The 18182-nt window shown below is 42.5% G+C and overlaps 2 protein-coding genes across 4 annotated transcripts; both read left to right on the forward strand.

The window, feature by feature from the left end:
* Positions 1–690: 690 nt before the first annotated feature.
* Positions 691–13039, forward strand: LOC102704944 (probable histone acetyltransferase HAC-like 1). Of its 3 annotated transcripts, none has more exons than XM_006646801.3 (16): positions 691–1363; positions 1756–1861; positions 1990–2260; positions 2490–2990; positions 3762–5470; positions 5954–6250; positions 6351–6629; positions 7076–7204; positions 7313–7513; positions 7677–7819; positions 7902–8214; positions 8378–8517; positions 9318–9396; positions 9478–9867; positions 11741–11958; positions 12075–12855. In XM_006646801.3, exons 1-16 carry the CDS (start codon positions 1179–1181, stop codon positions 12184–12186), a joined length of 5073 nt encoding a protein of 1690 aa, XP_006646864.2. In that variant the 5' UTR covers positions 691–1178; the 3' UTR covers positions 12187–12855. The 3 variants fall into 3 exon arrangements, with proteins under 3 accessions (XP_006646864.2, XP_040377059.1, XP_006646863.2); XM_040521125.1 differs by having other exon boundaries at positions 1990–2140; positions 3702–5470; XM_006646800.3 differs by having other exon boundaries at positions 1179–1363; positions 3702–5470; positions 12075–13039.
* Positions 13040–14357: 1318 nt separating this feature from the next.
* LOC102705595 (ribosomal RNA small subunit methyltransferase H) lies at positions 14358–17080 on the forward strand. Its single transcript, XM_040520876.1, has 5 exons — positions 14358–14786; positions 14970–15248; positions 15340–15408; positions 15996–16188; positions 16321–17080. Exons 1-5 carry the CDS (start codon positions 14442–14444, stop codon positions 16710–16712), a joined length of 1278 nt encoding a protein of 425 aa, XP_040376810.1. The 5' UTR covers positions 14358–14441; the 3' UTR covers positions 16713–17080.
* The last annotated feature ends 1102 nt before the right edge of the window (positions 17081–18182 follow it).

Genomic DNA, 18182 nt, shown 5'->3' on the forward strand with positions numbered 1-18182 from the left:
CTTTCTCTGTCCTCGGCTCTTACCCGAACCGAGGCCCTAGACACGAATCCCCGCTGGAGCAAAAACATGGCTCCGGCAGAGGAAATGGCCAGCCCTAGTATGTCTTTCCCCAAATTTACCACCTCTCCACTATAATTGCTCAAACTGCATAACCCCTATTTATTATATCTACAATGGAATCCCAAAATGGAATCGCTGCCGAACCTGAACTCCCGGCTTGGCACCGGCAGGCAGCCATGACGTATTGACGTTGCAGCACACCCGTCTCCCCATCACCAGCAGCAGCAGCCAGCAGCGAGCCACGCACGCACGTGCGGAGAGAAAAAACACACACGCGAAGCCGACTCGCCCCTCCCGGGGCCGCTTCCTGGCCGTCGGATCCCCATCCAACGCGGCGCGCCGCCCACTCCCACGCACCCGATTTTTCACCCCTCCCCCGGCGGGGCCCGCAGCCGCCACGCCCGGGCCCACCGCGCAGAGACACGGGGGGGTGTCTCAGCCCCGGATCCGCGCAGATCCGCGATTGGTCGACGACGTCTTCCTTCCTTCCCCACCTCCCTCCCTCGCCTTCACCGCGTCGCCCCCCCCCCCGCTAATCCCCACCTCCCCAAATCGCACCGCCGCCGCGCCTCCCCCGCCGCCGCTTCCCCCACCCCCGCGTGTTCCCCGTTTGCTGGGGGGTGTGGTGCCGAGCGCGCGGGGTGTACGGACGGTCGGGGGAGTAGGGGGTTCCCCTCCCCCTTCGCCGTGGGAGGCCCGGCCCGCCTCTGCTTGGTTTCTAGGGTTTCGGGCGGGCTGACCCCGCGGGGCTCCAATTCGGTGGAGAGGCTCCGCGGTGAGGCTCCGTGCTGCTCCGGATTGCTGCGCGTGGGTTCTGATCGCCGCGTGGCGTGGCGGGGTTGGGGGGTTCTGGCGCTCTGCTGCTGGGCGGTGGTAGTGGTGTGGTGCAGTGCGGTTTCATGCTGAATTGGGCGGAGTTTCTGGTCGGATTCGCGGAGGGATAGCTTCTTCCACTGCTGCTGCGCTCTGGGTTGGGGTTGGGGTTGGCGTTGCGGGGGAAAGGTGGCTTCTTTTGGAGTTCATGTGAGGTGAACGCCAGTGTGCTCACTTGCGGTCGCTGCATCCAGCCGTGCAACGCGCAATGATTGTTATGCTCTGAGGCTTGGCTGGCAGCAAAGATGAATGTGGGACAGGCGGCGCACCTGGCCGGGCAGATGTCGGGGCAAGCGCCGCAGATTAATCAGGTTGGTGGCAGTGGTGTCGGTGGCGTTGACGGACTGCCACAGCAGATGCCGGATGTGGTGGGACTCGGGGGGCTTGATTCCCAGTTTGTGATGATGCGCAACACTATGCGGGACAGGATGTAAGCATTCTGTTACTTTGACTTCTCTCAATGGGTGGACTATTTGCTACTCAGGGTGTTATTTGTACTTTGGGGGGGGGGGGGGAGGGGGGTTGATCCGTAGCATATCTACAAATTTAATGCAGGGATGTGGAATTGCTAAAAATACTCCAGACCTATATTATTTGTTTTGTCTTTTACATTTATACAGTTATTTTCTTCTCAAATTAAAAAAGGGAGGATAACGATAGGACTACTCTTATCACTTTTGCATCACATATATATCAGGACTCTGCGTTTTTAGTTCAATACCGTCCTATATTACTAGAAATTAGACCTTCTGCTGTTGGTTTGAGTTCAGTAGAAGGTGAAGATAGACTTTTTTGGTCTGATACGTGTTTGTAAACTGGCAGATACGAATATATAGGAAGGAAGCAATCAGCGACTGACTGGCGCCGGCGGCTGCCAGAACTTTCGAAGCGGCTCGAGGAGATCTTGTTTAGAAAATTCTCAAACAGGGTATTGCTTTCTGTCCCATTATCTTTTTGCGCCTTTGGTTTAAGAACATTTGAGCCCTTTTCTGGCAAAAGTAGATCTTACTGCAATGTTATTCTGTCTATTCGATTCTTTTGTGGTTTTTTGAGCAGAATGATTACTACAATATGATGAAGGGACCAGTTGAGCCACAATTGCAGTTTGCTATTAAGACGTTGAGTGCTCAACAAAACCAGCAAAACCAACAGATGTCAAGGCAAATGGCATCTTCCTCTGGTTATAGCACCATGATTCCAACACCAGGTATCACACAAGGTGCAACTGGAAATTCTAGAGTACCCTATGTAACAGACAACACTGGCCTTCCATCATCTGGTGCAACCATGATTCCTCAGGGTGCCAACACGGGTACCTCACTACCAGGTTCAGATTGTTCCACACAGCTTGTGTTCATGCTCTTTGGACTGTTTGGCTTAGTTTGAAGTATTCTATATCCATGCTGTTGGCCATATGTTTGAAAATTTAGTAACTGAGTTAGAACACAGGAGTGAGAATCTAAAGATGACCTGCTGCCAAACAGGCATAATGTACATTTTAACATTTATTTATGGACCATTTACATGCTCTGATTACTCTTAATTCGTCCTTACAGGTTCAATGTCTAACGGTTACCAGCATCTAACTACCAGTGTTCCATTAAATTCAACCACAAGCAGCATCCCGTCTACAATGGGTCCTGTGGGTATTCAGCGGCAAGTGACTCATATGATACCAACTCCAGGATTTAATACTCAACAGAATGTGCCTGCCAATCCTGATTTTTCAAATGGACCTGGATATTTCAATGGTGAGTCAACTGTGACACCACAAATGCCGCAGCAGAAGCAATTTCCTAGCAACCAAAGCAGTCATCAAATCCAGCATATAGGGGGGAACAGTAATTCTGGAATGCACTCAAACATGCTGGAAAATTCGTCTGCATACAGTCTATCCGATGGACATGTGAATGGTGGAATGGGTTTACATGGGTCAAACATGCAGCTAACAAACAGAAGTGCTGTACCAGAAGCATACATTAACATTTCCCCTTATGGGAATTCAGCCAAACCTGCGCACCAACAATTCAACCAGCAAACTGCACAGAGGATGCCGAGTATGTCTGCTGTCTTTTGGTGTACCCTGCTTTTTATTAAATTTTTTAAACTTGGAGTGTTCTTTGTTAGCTTGGGAGCAACACATAGTTCGTGACTTTCGTTTTGGCTCTCTGTAAAAAAAAAGAGTCATTGGCCTTCATGTTGTGGTTAGAATTCTTGTGCTTGAGGGTGAAATGATACTGTCCCACCTTAAAACCATTGGCACTAGTTTGGAAGTCTTTAGATATCTATACTTTGTTAATTTCATATTCATTCTGCAGACAGATCTGAATATTACATAGCCTTTGTACGCCTATATTACTTATCGACCACTTAATGCTGATAGAATCTCAAGCTCCTAAACAATAAGTCATTATGCTTATTGATGGTATCAAATTTGAATACAATGATGATCTTAGCTTGTCATAAGCTCAGTAACCAGCGTTTTATCACTAATAGTGGCAGCAATGACCTGCTTCCGTTTATCCCTGCTCTTTCTGCAATATGTTAACAGAAGGTTTTAATAATTTATTATGCACACACATGTTTAGTTTGCTTTCCTTGTTTGTTACGCCCATTTGAACTCTACCTGGGGAGGTACTGCTTAATTTTTTAGTTTGGCATGTATCGTTAGAAGTGGATCAGATAGTCATGTGTTCAATTTTTATGAAAAAAATTCTTGCATGCACATCACATTGTGACAAAAGAAATTGTGTTGTTTGTTTGTGCAGCACCAGTTGATATATCTGGTTCTGGAAATTTTTACAATACTGGTTCTTCTGCTTTAACAGCAGCGAATAATCACACCATGGGTGCTGCAAATTTGCAATCTAGATCAAGAATGAATTCCATGTTGATGACCAGTCAGTTAAACATGCAATCCATTCAACTTCAGCCTCAGATAAAAACTGAGGTTTTGGATCAACCAGAGAAGATGAATTTTCAGTCATCTCAGTTGACTCATGAGCAACTTCTTCACCAACAACATTCAATGCAGCAACATCAGATGCAGCCTAATTCCCAGTTTGTGCAAAACCAGTACCGCCTGAATCAACAGCAGCCTAACTCGCAGCATCAGCAGTCTATACTGAGAAGCAATTCCCTTAAACAGTCCCAACTGAGTTCCAGCCATCCTATGCAATTGTCAGAACAAGGAGCTCTGCCACACACTGAGTTGATATCTTCACAAGCTACTGAACATGCTGACATTCAAAATTACCCGGGTCAATACCAGCAAAGAAGTGCTCATGATAATGTCAAAGGAGGACAAATGTTTGGACATCTTTCCAGCTCTCAAAATTTTCATTCTACTGCATCCCATGATTCTCAGCAATTGTTGTCCTCTAATCCGCAGCTTGACAGTTCAAATGATGCAAGTTATGTCTTGAAAGGATCTCAGCCAGATCAAATGCATCAGACCCAATGGCAGCCACAGACAATGGAAAAGGCACCTATCACTAATGATTCATCTCTTGAGAAGCAAATACAGGCAGATTTGTGTCAGAGAACAATGTCGCAGGATGGAGCGCAACAGCCATTTTCATCCGATTGGCATCTTTCTGGTTGTACTGTGACTTCAGTTGATCCTGCATTGGCAAAGCTTCCCAGTGGAGGACTTGAACAGGCTGCTGGAAATATCTATTACTTCCGTCAGATGAAGTGGTTACTCTTGCTTTTTCATGCAAAGTCATGCTTAACTGCTGTCGGAAGTTGTAAATTCCACCGCTGTTTTCAGGTACAGGAACTTGTAAAGCATTTTGAGAACTGTAAAAGAAAGGATTGTTCATACAGGGATTGCAGGAAGTCAAGAATGGTTACTGAACATTATAAGACTTGTGTCGATGAGCAGTGTCCTGTATGCAGTAATGCAAAAAAATTTCTACAGCGTTCAACTGAAATGGCAAGCAAGCAAAAACCTCCTGAGCCTAGAAAAATTGCTCAACAGAGTACGGCTCACAGAATCATGAATGGGGTAGAGGGTGACATAATGGACATTGACCCAGTGTCGGCTGAAATGTTTGATGGCCAGCCATCTATTCCAAAACGGTTAAAGATCCAGCCTGTATCACCCAGTGCTGCAGAGCGTGAAGTTTCTATGCCTTCCAATCTAGGGATTGTATTGCAGGAAACACATCCTGAACTGCCTGACCAGAATAACAAGGTGGGACACCTGAAAATGGATGTGGAGATTGACTCACGGCCACTTCAGAAGCCTGCAAAGATTGGTTATGGTACTGACGGAAATGTGCCAGCAACAAGACATAATGTGACTCCTGGAGGCTCAAATGATATCAAGGCTCATGTCAAGCAAGAAATCATGTCAATTGACAAGGAGACAAGTGAGAATGCCCTTGAGGTCAAGAATGAAGCAAATGATTCAATGGATGTCACAGTTTCTAAATCAGGAAAACCAAAGATAAAAGGTGTCTCAATGACAGAGTTGTTCACTCCAGAGCAAATTCAGGAACATATCAATAGTCTAAGGCTGTGGGTTGGTCAGGTATGTCTTCTTTTAAACTGGTAATCATTTCAGTAGCTATAATCTTTCTTGGGAGTGAAAAAAAAGTCCAGATTAATTTAAGTAAATATAGGAATAGTAGAGGACCAACTCTTTTAATATGACATGGTGCAAATTCTGCTATCGTTCTCCATTCGGGCACACAGACGAGGGGAAAAAAAACTACTGAATGAAAATTCTTCCCCTTGCTATTTCCTCAAATATAACATGCGAAGACAAGGGCAAAAAGTAATGGAAATTGACCTCAATACTGCTTCAAATATAGTACTAGTTTCTGTATCAACTTACATAATATTTAGCAGCCTGTAGCTTTGCCCTAAATAGATTAGGTTGAGCTCATCAAACCAAATGAAATCCTCTTCTTGTCTTCATTAGAGTCCTTTTGGCATTTTGTAGGCCATTGTTTTTCATGCTCTTGCTATATAGTTATTCTGATGTATTATCACCTGCTGTTTGATTTTACAGAGTAAAGCTAAAGCCGAAAAGAATCAGTTGATGGGGCATAATGAAAATGAGAATTCATGCCAGCTCTGTAAAGTGGAAAAACTTACTTTTGAACCTCCACCAATATATTGCTCCCCTTGTGGTGCTCGGATAAAGCGAAATGCACCATACTATACTGTTGGCACTGGTGATACTCGCCATTTTTTCTGCATCCCATGTTACAATGAGACCCGTGGTGATTCTATTGAGGTGGAAGGGCAAAGCTTTTCGAAGTCCAGGTTTGAGAAAAAAAGGAATGACGAGGAAACTGAAGAATGGGTAAGTTCCTTAGTTCATTTTTGGTTGTTTTGTGATTGTATCATAAAAATTCAGGTATCTTCTTTTTGCATTAAATATTCTGAAATGATGTATTCTGCAGTGGGTTCAGTGTGACAAGTGTGAATGCTGGCAGCATCAGATATGTGCTCTATTTAATGGTAGAAGGAATGATGGAGGACAAGCAGAGTACACGTGCCCAAATTGTTATGTCGAAGAAGTGAAACGTGGGTTGCGCATGCCTCTACCACAGAGTGCCGTTCTTGGGGCAAAAGATCTGCCTAGAACTGTACTAAGCGATCATATCGAAGATCGTCTTTTTAAACGGCTGAAGCAGGAGAGACAGGATAGGGCAACTCATGAGAGGAAAAGCATCGAGGAGGTTAGTTATATTATGTCATATTTGTGAAGTGAAGTGAATTTTGTTCTCTATCTGTTGCTTCAAACATGTGCTAGATTTGACCACAAAGCATTGTGCCATTATGCAACCTTGCATTACTTTTTATGACAAAATTGTACTCTACAAAAGCATTTTTTGAGAAACTGGCTACTTTACATGATGCATACAACATGGCTGTTTTAAAAGAGTTTAAACTTGAAGTAGAATTGTATATTGTGAAGCTTTATGTGCTAATTCTTTCAACATAGCTGTGTTAAATTGTTAGCATCATGAGTTTATCTTTTGTATGTATTTGTGGAATAGGCAGGACTTTTGTCCTGTACTTGAGAGTAGACCACTGATTTTTTCACAGTGTTCCTTTTGCCATCAATGATGGAAATTGTTCATGTTATCACTTTTATATTCTCTCTATTCCTTATTTTTTGTAGGTTCCTGGAGCAGAAGGTCTTGTGGTCAGAGTTGTTTCATCAGTGGACAAGAAGCTGGAAGTAAAACCACGCTTTTTGGAAATTTTTCAAGAAGATAATTACCCAACAGAGTTCCCATACAAGTCCAAGGTATGAAAATAGTCTGGTGTTCTTCCAAAATAGAAACACCAATCATTTCTATAAATAATGCCAGCAACACTGATATCCATGATCCTGTTTTTATGAAATCTTTGGCAGGCTGTACTTTTGTTCCAGAAAATAGAAGGTGTAGAAGTGTGCCTATTTGGAATGTATGTTCAAGAATTTGGTGCTGAATGCTCCTTCCCGAACCAACGTCGTGTTTATTTGTCATACCTGGATTCTGTGAAATACTTCAGACCTGAGATTAGAACGGTGTCCGGAGAGGCTTTACGTACATTCGTTTATCATGAAATTCTGGTAAATGTGCTATGTTTGTTGAGTTTTTTAAATCAATTTAAGTGTCTTGTTTTGCCAGGCCAATCACTTCATGTATGTACTGTTTGAGGACATTTTTGTTCTGCCTACCTTTTTCTGCTAGCATTTTTCTCTACTATCTAACAGTAGGTCTCTATGTGCTCAGATAGGATATCTTGAATATTGCAAGCAGCGGGGATTCACAAGCTGTTACATATGGGCATGCCCACCGTTGAAAGGTGAAGATTACATTTTGTACTGCCATCCTGAGATTCAGAAGACTCCCAAATCTGACAAACTGCGGGAGTGGTATGGCCTTAATTTGACACTTCTGCTACTCTATTTACTTTTAGCTCTAGTTTGGATGATTTCTAATGTACTTCACACTCAGGTATTTATCTATGCTTCGAAAAGCTACCAAGGAGGAGATTGTTGTTGAGCTGACAAATCTCTATGACCATTTCTTTATTACCATGGGGGAGTGCAAGGCTAAAGTGACTGCTGCGCGTTTGCCTTATTTTGATGGAGATTATTGGCCAGGAGCTGCAGAAGATATGATCAATCAACTTCGTCAAGAAGAAGATGACCGCAAGCTGCAGAAGAAGGGTAAAACAAAGAAGATTATTACAAAAAGAGCTCTTAAAGCTGCTGGCCACACCGATCTCAGTGGGAACGCTTCCAAGGATGCTATGCTGATGCACAAGGTAGGATTACACAGTGATTTATGTGCTCCTTTGTTTGGATGGATGATGGATCAGATGGTTGCTATAGCCCCCAAACCCTTTCTTTCCCCTTTTATCACCCTCACCCAGTTTTTCTTTCCTGCTGGATGGCATCTTTACCATGAACTCAATTTGTCATGTGCAGCTTGGGGAAACCATTTATCCAATGAAGGAAGATTTCATTATGGTTCATTTGCAGTATTCGTGTAGTCACTGCTGTACCCTTATGGTGTCTGGAAAACGTTGGGTTTGCCATCAATGCAGAAGCTTTTACATATGTGACAAGTAAGTTATTTTTTCTGACAATGTTGCATGTGTTACTCTTCAAGTCTGACACGCCTAGTTTCTAGCAAACAAATTTATACTAGTATCATTTCTCGTGGTCATGTTTAATATGGTGCCCAGTGAGGAGAGTCACCTCTGAACTGACCAGACACATTAACTGGAAAATTATTTATCAAAGAAAAGCAGTTCAAGTACCACAATAAACTATACGGAATATTTTGTTCTTTCCCCTCGTTGAAGCAAATGAAGACCCTAGTAACAACAACAGTACACAAAATTTAGTTCCGAGCAAGCTGGTGTAAGCAATAAGATCCCAGTAAACCAATAAATAGAAAATTTGAACAGATCTGCTATTCTATTCCCCAACATCTGCAGAAACTTTGCTAAGTGCCTAAGTCCGTCTCATTATCTCCTCCCGCATCACCTTCATGTTGTCAAGCCTTTCAATGAACATTGCTCTCTCATCAAGCATGCATGGATTTAGTCAACAGTGAGGCCAATAGCCTATGCCCAAAGGCTTGGTGCGCTACTGTTAGTGGCCCCCTCCCTCCCACCAAGAATTGATCTCCCCAGGTGACCATCCCAACAAACTGGGGTGGCACAGAGAAAGCTGACACAATCATAATCTTCTTTACGTAAGTAAAAGGACCCAGATGTCCATCCCAACCATGACTAGATAAGTAGATATTCTCAGTCAAGAGCAATGTGTATTGTCTTCACTCTTTATACATATTTTCGAGCTAGATGATTTTTTTTTTGGTTCTCGTGAAATTCTTGTCACATTGAGTATTTTGTTTCAGGTGTTACGATGCAGAGCAACAACTTGAAGATAGGGAGAGGCACCCAAGTAACAGTAGAGATACACATACACTCCATCCGGTAACTACTGAACGACATTCTTTTCTTGTGGAGAAAAAGAGCAAATAGACTATTGTATAACTTGTTCCTCCCATATTTTAGGTTGAAATTGCTGGGTTGCCCAAAGATACCAAGGATAGAGACGATATCCTAGAAAGTGAATTTTTTGACACCAGGCAGGCCTTCCTTAGTCTTTGTCAAGGAAATCATTATCAATATGACACCCTTCGCCGTGCTAAGCACTCATCAATGATGGTGTTGTACCATCTACATAATCCAACCGCACCAGCATTTGTAACTACATGCAATGTCTGCTGTCATGATATTGAAACTGGTCAAGGTTGGCGGTGTGAAGTCTGTCCAGATTTTGATGTGTGCAATGCTTGTTACCAAAAAGGAGTAGTTAATCATGCTCACAAGTTGACAAACCATCCATCAGCTGCTGATCGTGATGCCCAAAATAAAGAAGCTCGGCAAATGCGTGTTCAGCAGGCAAGTTCTTTTCAATGCCACCCTTATTACTCCCTCTGTTATTTTTTTATTTGATGTCTTTGAGTTTTTGTTTTATGTTTGACCATTTGTCTTAATTTTTTTGTGCAAATATGTAAAGTTATAAGTCATGCTTAAGGTGTCTTTAGTAATAAATCAAATCACAGTAAAATAATTATTAATTATGTAAATGTTTTGAATAAGGTGAATGGTAAAACGTAGACCCAAAAATTAACGGCGTCATAAAAAAATGCGGAGGGAGTAATGTCCTTTGAAGATTGTTGATTTTTTTCTCTTATTTAGTTGAATAAAAAAAATGCAATTCATGCTTAGAGACCTGACATCAACTTAAATCTATACTATACTAAAAAGTCTACCATTGTCAATGACACGTGGGCCCCAAAAATGCTGCAAAGAGAGTAGGGACTACTGCGCTGGCCGAGGGAGGATGGGTCGATGGAGGGAGGATGACGCGGTGGAGGGAGGCGTGCCGCCCCGAGCCTCGCCGGCCACCGCGTCGATCCGCCGCCCTGACCTGCGCCACCCCGGATCTAGAGGATAGGGTTGGCAACGGGGCAGGTCGGAGCTGGGTTGGGCAAGAGACAGAGAGGGACTCACCGAAGAGGGCATGGTGCGAGCTCCGGCGCTCCGCCATTGCACCCGGCCACCGCCCCGCAGCCCAGTCGTCGCGCCCGGCCGCCGCCCCCCCTCCCTCGCCGCGTCGGAGTGCCTGACCGCTGTTGCGCCATCGTGCCGGCCGGCCGTCGCGCCGCCCCTGCTGCTGGGCCACCGCCGTCGTGTGTTAGGGAGAGAGAGTGGGGGAGAGGGTGAGGGAGAGAGAGCAGGTGGGGTTGGGTTAGGTTAGATATTTTATTGGGCTTTTGTTCTTTGGGCCAACATTTAAGAATCTAAGAAACCTCCTCTGGATTTTATATTTAAAAAATATCAATAATATCTTATTAAAATCCGCCAGCACCATTTCTGTCTCTTTTTCCTTTTTTTTTTCTATATGTTCAATGAAAGATTGGTTCTAACCTATAGCTAGCCAGCCAGTGATTCGCTCTTTCTTTTTACTTTCACGATGACACTTTGGGTATAGGACTATAATGATGTGCTAATTATAATCACATATGCACAATTACATTGTCAAAAATTTTAAGTCACCTATTGCACAAGTCTTAACAAGTTCATATACGCCTCATGAATTATTTTATTAAAATCCCATTGCAATGCATGGGCATTTAGCTAGTTCCATTTATAAACATATGGTAAATCATATGATACCATTAACATGGTAGATAGTCCTATAGAGATAGGGTAATATCACCTTATATCAGTAACTTTGTCGTGTTGTAAACATGCATTTAAAGGGTAGGCAATATTGCATTTGTTTATTTTTCTCCTGACGCCTAAATGACCTGCAACATGCCTTAATTTCCCTTTAAAACTAGCTTGTTACTGATCCTAGTGGCCCTAGCTGATGACTATGACCACTATTGGTCGGTTTCTGCCCTTACCAGCTAGTTTCCCTTTTCTAATCCTGAATGTTAGATAAGAACTTGCACCATTTGTATGTAATAGTCAGCCATCCAGTTGATGCAAAAACGTCAGCTAGTACTCCACTAATTGCATGTCATAGGTGTTCTGTGGAAGTTTCAGCATTCTCCGACTTCATCATTAAAGTCTATATTGGTGATCATATGATGCAGTGAAGTGGACAATAATTAATTGATTTTTAAGTTTTGAATCTGCTTTTATGTTCACATGACCTAAGTTACCTTTTGCATCCTTTCTATTCTGTTCATGTGTTTCACTTTCTAGAATCCCTTCAGGATATAGTATCACCTAATGTGATGTTTCTTTCGTGATGCTGCAGCTAAGAAAGATGCTTGATCTTCTGGTACATGCCTCGACATGCCGCTCTGGCAGTTGTCAATACCCTAACTGCCGGAAAGTCAAGGGATTGTTTCGTCATGGGATGCAGTGCAAAACACGTGCTTCAGGAGGGTGTGTTCTTTGCAAGAAAATGTGGTACATGCTCCAGCTCCATGCCAGAGCTTGCAGGGACTCAGGTTGTAGTGTGCCAAGATGCAGGTGTGTTGGCGCTTCTAGCTTTTATTCTGTCACCTTGGCTTCTTGTGCTTGTATATAGCATAATATTATTACATGGAATAACAACTGACACCCTCTGGAAACTATACACTATACAGGGATCTCAAGGAGCATCTTCGAAGATTGCAACAACAATCTGATTCTAGAAGGAGGGCTGCTGTAAATGAAATGATGAGACAAAGAGCAGCAGAAGTTGCTGCCAATGAGTAGTGGCATCTGTATAGTTATATACTGTGGAAAGAAGATAGGAAGCATGCAGTGTTGCTGTCCTCGCTCGCTCCCATGCCCAAGTAGAAGCTTGGGATGGTTGAATTAGAGGATCTAGCTAAGGAGTTGTTTCAGATGGATTCTTCCCGTGAACTGCCCGGGAGATGCAAGACGTTGCGCATTCCTCGCCAGTTGTTAACCTATGGCTTGGAAGCCTGCCTGCCTCCTCTTCTCCAAAGGAAATCAAAGGAAAGGAAAGGAATGGAATTGATGAAGGGGGTGCACCACAATAGGTGGTAACTACTGTGTTCTCTGCTAACTAGTTGCACCCTGCTGACGGTGCTGGTGATATCGTCGTCGTCGATAGGAAGGACCCCCAGCCTATGGGTGTGGTGATTCTTTTATTTGACATCCTGTACTAGTGGAACTAATCTTGTTTTGCTGCTTGCCTCCTCTTCATGTATAATAGGTTTCTGGAACTCTTATTGTTGATGAAAAATTGGTGTAGCTGTTCCCCCTCCAGCACCTTGTTGTTGCCTCCCATCAGGAGTGAGGGGTATAGGGAGAAAAAAGGAAGAAGAGGGTTGGGCATTGGACATGAATTGTTTATTTCTGCCCCCCATTTTGTAGGAACCAATCTTTATTTAAAGTATAAAGCAAAGCATATCCTGCATCTGTTGAATCATTAGCATTAGCCCACCAGCATTTCTTCTTGTTTCTTCCCTCCCCCTCTTGCATTGCAGCTTTGGCTAGTTCTGTGCAATATTTTTCTTCTGGTGGAAATTTCTGTTGTACAGTAAGTTTCTGTGGAAAGTTTACACTATGGTCATTGTAAAATGTGTGCTTACAAATATTGATTACACTATTTGTTCAAATGTGCAGGCCTTCCTTTTTAAGTTTATGGCATGTTTGGCAGAGCTTCAGCTCTAGCTCCATCTCTCCTGAAGCTTTTAACTTTATCCAAAATGACAGCGGAGCATGCTAAAGTGATCTGAAAAAAATAAATAAGAAGGGTGGGACTAGGTTTGGAGTGAGAAGGGTGGAACACTGGAACTAGGTTTTAGACACTCCAAGGTCCACAGCTCTACTCTTGAAGTTAAGATTTCAGAGTGAGTTGGAGGGTTCTTGGAGTTAAATTTAGAAGTTAAAACGGCAATGAGAATGACACTTAGGGCATGCTTATTTTGTTGTCCAAATAAACATTACCATCTATTGGGCAAAACTAAATTTTGACAATATCAGGATACATAGGCTATGTTTAATTTGATAAGCTATCAATTTTTGGCATCACAAACTTTTGTGAGCAGAAGTTTTTAGAATTACCAAATATTGATAGGATTATGTTGATAAGAGCATCTCTAAGAGAATAGTCATCTTATTTGTCATACTTAAATTTAGTAATTTGCAAAAAAAAAAATCCTCCAATAGAGTGTCTATTTAATTTGCCATGTCATTTAAATGACTAAATTCGAGTCCTCAATGGCTAAATTTGGTAAGTCATTTCATCACTAGCAAAATTACTATCTATAGGTCATACATGGGTAGGACCCTCTTGTCATCCTTCACTTGCCAGGATTTGAAGAGTGAGAATGGAGTCTCTTGGAGATGCTCTCATAATTCAAGTCGTTAAAACTAAAATGAGTGTCTAAATTTTAATTTGAAGATTCAAAATTTAGTCATTCTCTTAAAGATGCTCTGAGGTTTAATTTAGTTTGTTACTTACCAAAATTCTGGCATCGTCAATATTTAGAATGATTAGCGTTGGAAACAAACTGAACATGCCCTTAGAGCATACCCAACAGCTCATCCATCCCATCCTCTATCCTAGAAATAGAGGATAAAGAGTAAAAGTTGAGCTCTAGCAGAACATCAATCCTATCATCTATTTTTGGATGTCATCCATATTAGGAGAGAAACTCTATATTTAGATATAGATATGGAGGATATCATATATATAGATGATCTGCTGGAGTACAAAGGGATATAAGAGATAAAAATGTTTTAGATGATCATCCAAATGAAGATATGGATGAGTAAATTTAGATAAGTTGTTGGGATACTCTTATTTTTTTAAAGTTATCATATTTGAATTTTGATGAGCTCTAGGCCTGGAACCCACCGAATCCTCAACTCTGTGGGGGATGATCCTTAGCCGTCCATTTCTCAATCGGGCGGTGGACAGACACCCTGCTGCTCTCCCTGGTGTTTTATCCGCCGCGCCTTGCTCGCCGTCGCGTCGCGTGTGGCTCGCCTCGACCATGGCGACGGCGGCGCGGCGCCTCCTCGCCTTCCACCTCCGCCACCCGCCTGCGCACCCCCTCGCTGCCATTTCCACTGCCGTTCCCCGCCGCCGCAAGCACGACGCGGTCGCGTGCAGAGCCGCGGCGGGGAAGAGCAAGCGACAGCAGAGGCGGGCGCTGGAGGAGCACCTCAAGCGGCGGACGCGCTCCGGCGCCGCCTTCGACGCCGAGCTCTACCGGAGGCACTCCCACGCGCAGCACGTCCCAGTCATGCTCGGCGAGGTCCTCGCCGCGTTCTGCCGCCCCCTCCCGCTCCGCTCCTTCGTCGACTGTACCCTCGGCGCAGCCGGCCACTCCCTCGCCGTCAGTACTGCCCCCCCCCCCCCCCCCCCCATTCTCCCTAGACGTATTCCAATTACCTTACGCTGCTCGCTTGACAGAAAATGTGTCTTCTCTTGGGTATTTAGTGTTATATCTGCGGTTATCTTTCATGCGCACCAGTTGTTTGATAGAATGCGTCGCTTGGGCTTGTGCAAATTGCAATAGATGATGGAGGCGCACCCGGAGATGGAGCTATACATTGGCATGGATGTCGACCCCTCCGCGCTGGAGATTGGCCAGAACCGCATCGAGGCCTTCCTTGCTAGCAGGGAAACTGATGGAGGAGACGATGAAGATGCCTTACAAGGAACGCTGTGTGCATACACTCACGCCAAGAATTTCAAGTACATCAAGCATGTTCTTGGTAGTGTGGATGAGAACATTGCTGTTGGCACATCTGGAGTTGACGGAATCCTCATTGACCTTGGCATGTCATCCATGCAGGTGAGGTGTTCAGTAAAACGTGGTGAAATTGATGGTAAGCCTCCTTCGTTTCCCATTTAGTCATTTGAATGCCCAGTTGTATTGTCCACAGGTGAACAGATCAGACAGGGGATTTAGCGTGCTTCAGGATGGGCCACTTGATATGCGCATGGATCCTAAGGTCAGTGTTGCTTAGCTCTAGTTTACTGGCCACTTTTTCATACTATTTGCATACAAAAATGCACTGCCACAAAATATTCTGCTAGCTGCTATATAGCCTTGCCCTACAAGCTTGAAGTGCTGCAAACATGGATGGACATTATTTGTCTTGTTAAAATTCTAATTTTTCTGGAGCTTGAAGTGCATTCATATTGCAATGCTAACTTATACAAAATCTACCTAGAAATTTCTAAAACACTGAATCACAGTCCAGTCCATTTTATTTGGATGTCTTGTCTGTGGTTATGTGTGTGTTGACATATTACATATTGCGTCTTGCAAAGAATGTTAACTCAGTAAATTATTGCTTCAAATGCAATGCAATTGTCTTTACCAATGGTCTGTTTAAAATTCTTTTTGTATGAATTAACTACCATTAGATTTGCAATGTCCAAAAATTTCAAAATAAAGAGAGTTTAGTGTTACTTATCATCTGCAGTAATCCGTAGCCAATTAGGAAAGTGACAGAGTACCAAAGAGCACACGATCTTGATCTTGGCCACTTTGAAATTGTTGTACTACTACTAACCTATATATGAGATTAGACAGGCAACTCTGAAAGCAGAAGATATCTTGAATTCTTGGCCTGATCTTGAAGTTGGGCGTATCCTGCGTGATTATGGAGAGGAAAGCAATTGGCATTCCCTTCAGAAGCGAATTGTTAAAGCCCGGGCTATGGGGGGTTTGCACTCAACAGGGGAGCTTGTCAAACTTATCCAAAGAACATGTACCGGTTCAGGAGGTGTGTATGATGATGGTGTTTCTAAATGTTGAGACTGCTTTGATTTGGAAAGCGTCATGCAGATGCAGGGTTTCTTTTCCTTTATTTTGGTTTTGCTGACCTGATGTTTTGTGACAAACCTATAAACTACAGGAAGGCAAGGCTGGATTAAGACTGCAACAAGGGTATTCCAGGCCCTAAGAATCGCAGTTAATGATGAGCTCCGAACGTTAGAAGATGCGCTTCATGCATGCTTTGACTGCCTAGCAACAGATGGTCGCCTTGCAGTAATCTCATTCCACAGTTTGGAGGACAGAATTGTGAAGCAAACTTTTCTGGAACTTATTCATGGAGATGAGGCAGACGATGATGAAGACTTGGCGAGTGCAGACATTGGTAGTGAAGATGAACCATGGTTTAAACAGAGAGTGCGTGGGAAGAACGGGACTGTCCTAACAAAAAGGCCAATATCTCCTTCAGAAGAGGAGGAAGAACTGAATCAGAGGTGCAGAAGTGCCAAGCTGAGAGTTATTCAGAAGACCTGAACCTGGATCGATTATAGATGACTAAATTCTGAGCTCTGAAGGAGCAGTGAGGACATCCGTTCCGTCAACTGTTTTAAGTCAGATAACATGCGCAATTGCAGTTGCAACAAGAATCACTGAAAAAACTAGCTCAAGAGGATGAAATGGTCATATTATTTTTGGGGTGGGTAACCTGGAGAGTAGAGGCTTAGGTTAGTCCAAAAACGAATCGCTCTACCACCATTTTGCTCCCCCATTCACTGAACTCTGTAGCAATAGTTCTTAGGCAATGTTTTAGAAAAACCATGTTTATAGTCAAAGTTGTACAAAAACTACGGATATTATGAGTTATGGCATATCACCGCAGTTTTTATGGTTAAATGATTTCATAGAAGCACATCTTATTTAAATCTTATATAAATTTAGCATATCTAAATGCTATTGTTCAAAATTTAAAAAGTTGCCTGTATTAAAAATTTCAATAATTAGAATCTCGTAAAACACTGTAAGAAGAAAATTTTACGTGAATGTGTTCTTAACACTTTATAGGGGTGGATGTTTAGTAACACGTTATCTTTTTAAGTTCGATTATAAATCATAGGATAATTTGATTTTTGTTACACGTTTAAATGTTTATTTTATTAGAAAATATATGATTATATTTTTTTTGCTGTGATTAGATTTATAAGTTAACATATTTTATGCACATACTTACATTTTTTGCATCTTAACATATTTTTTAGAAAAATAATAATGGCATTATCTATTAGTATGAAATGGAAACTAGGAGGAAGTAGTAGTTTTATGCATGTATGTATTACATGGTAGACAATTTCTGTTTATTTACCAAATATATAAGTTGTATAATAGATGTTTATCTAATTGTTTGTACCATATTTAATATATTATTTTTATGATTTATATTTGTTGTGTATAACTCATGGAGTTTTTTTAAAAAAATACGTGTCAAGAGCACGTGCACAAACAACGCACGAGAAGACGGCGGTTAAAATTTTCATAATATAATAATACCACGTAAAATAATTAGAGCAGGTACAATAGTAGGCTATAAGCCAGTTATAAGCATATTTTAAAAAGATAAGAAAAGAGAGAAGTGAGGTGGTCTACTAAGAGCAAGGCTAATAATATAGCCAACAAGCTGGCTATAAGACTTTTTATAGTTTTTTTTAGTCCACCCATATACTAGTTAGCTTTTCATCATTAATGCAGGACCCACATGTCACTCTAACAGAGTTTCTTAGATCATATGCCCGAGCTGGCTATAAGCTTAAAGCTTGCTTATGCTCTCTCTCATCCACTCTCTCCTCCACATAAGCATATAGCCAGTTTATAGCCTGCTATTATACTTGCTCTAATTTATAGCCAGTTGTACACGAGCTTCAAGATAAAATGTGTGTATGACATATGGGACCATGTATTAATGTTTTGTAGGTTACTATTGTATGAGTTGGCTATTAGATTGACTGTAAA

The sequence above is a fragment of the Oryza brachyantha genome, chromosome 2 (assembly GCF_000231095.2).
Source record: "Oryza brachyantha chromosome 2, ObraRS2, whole genome shotgun sequence".
Lineage (NCBI taxonomy): Eukaryota > Viridiplantae > Streptophyta > Magnoliopsida > Poales > Poaceae > Oryza > Oryza brachyantha.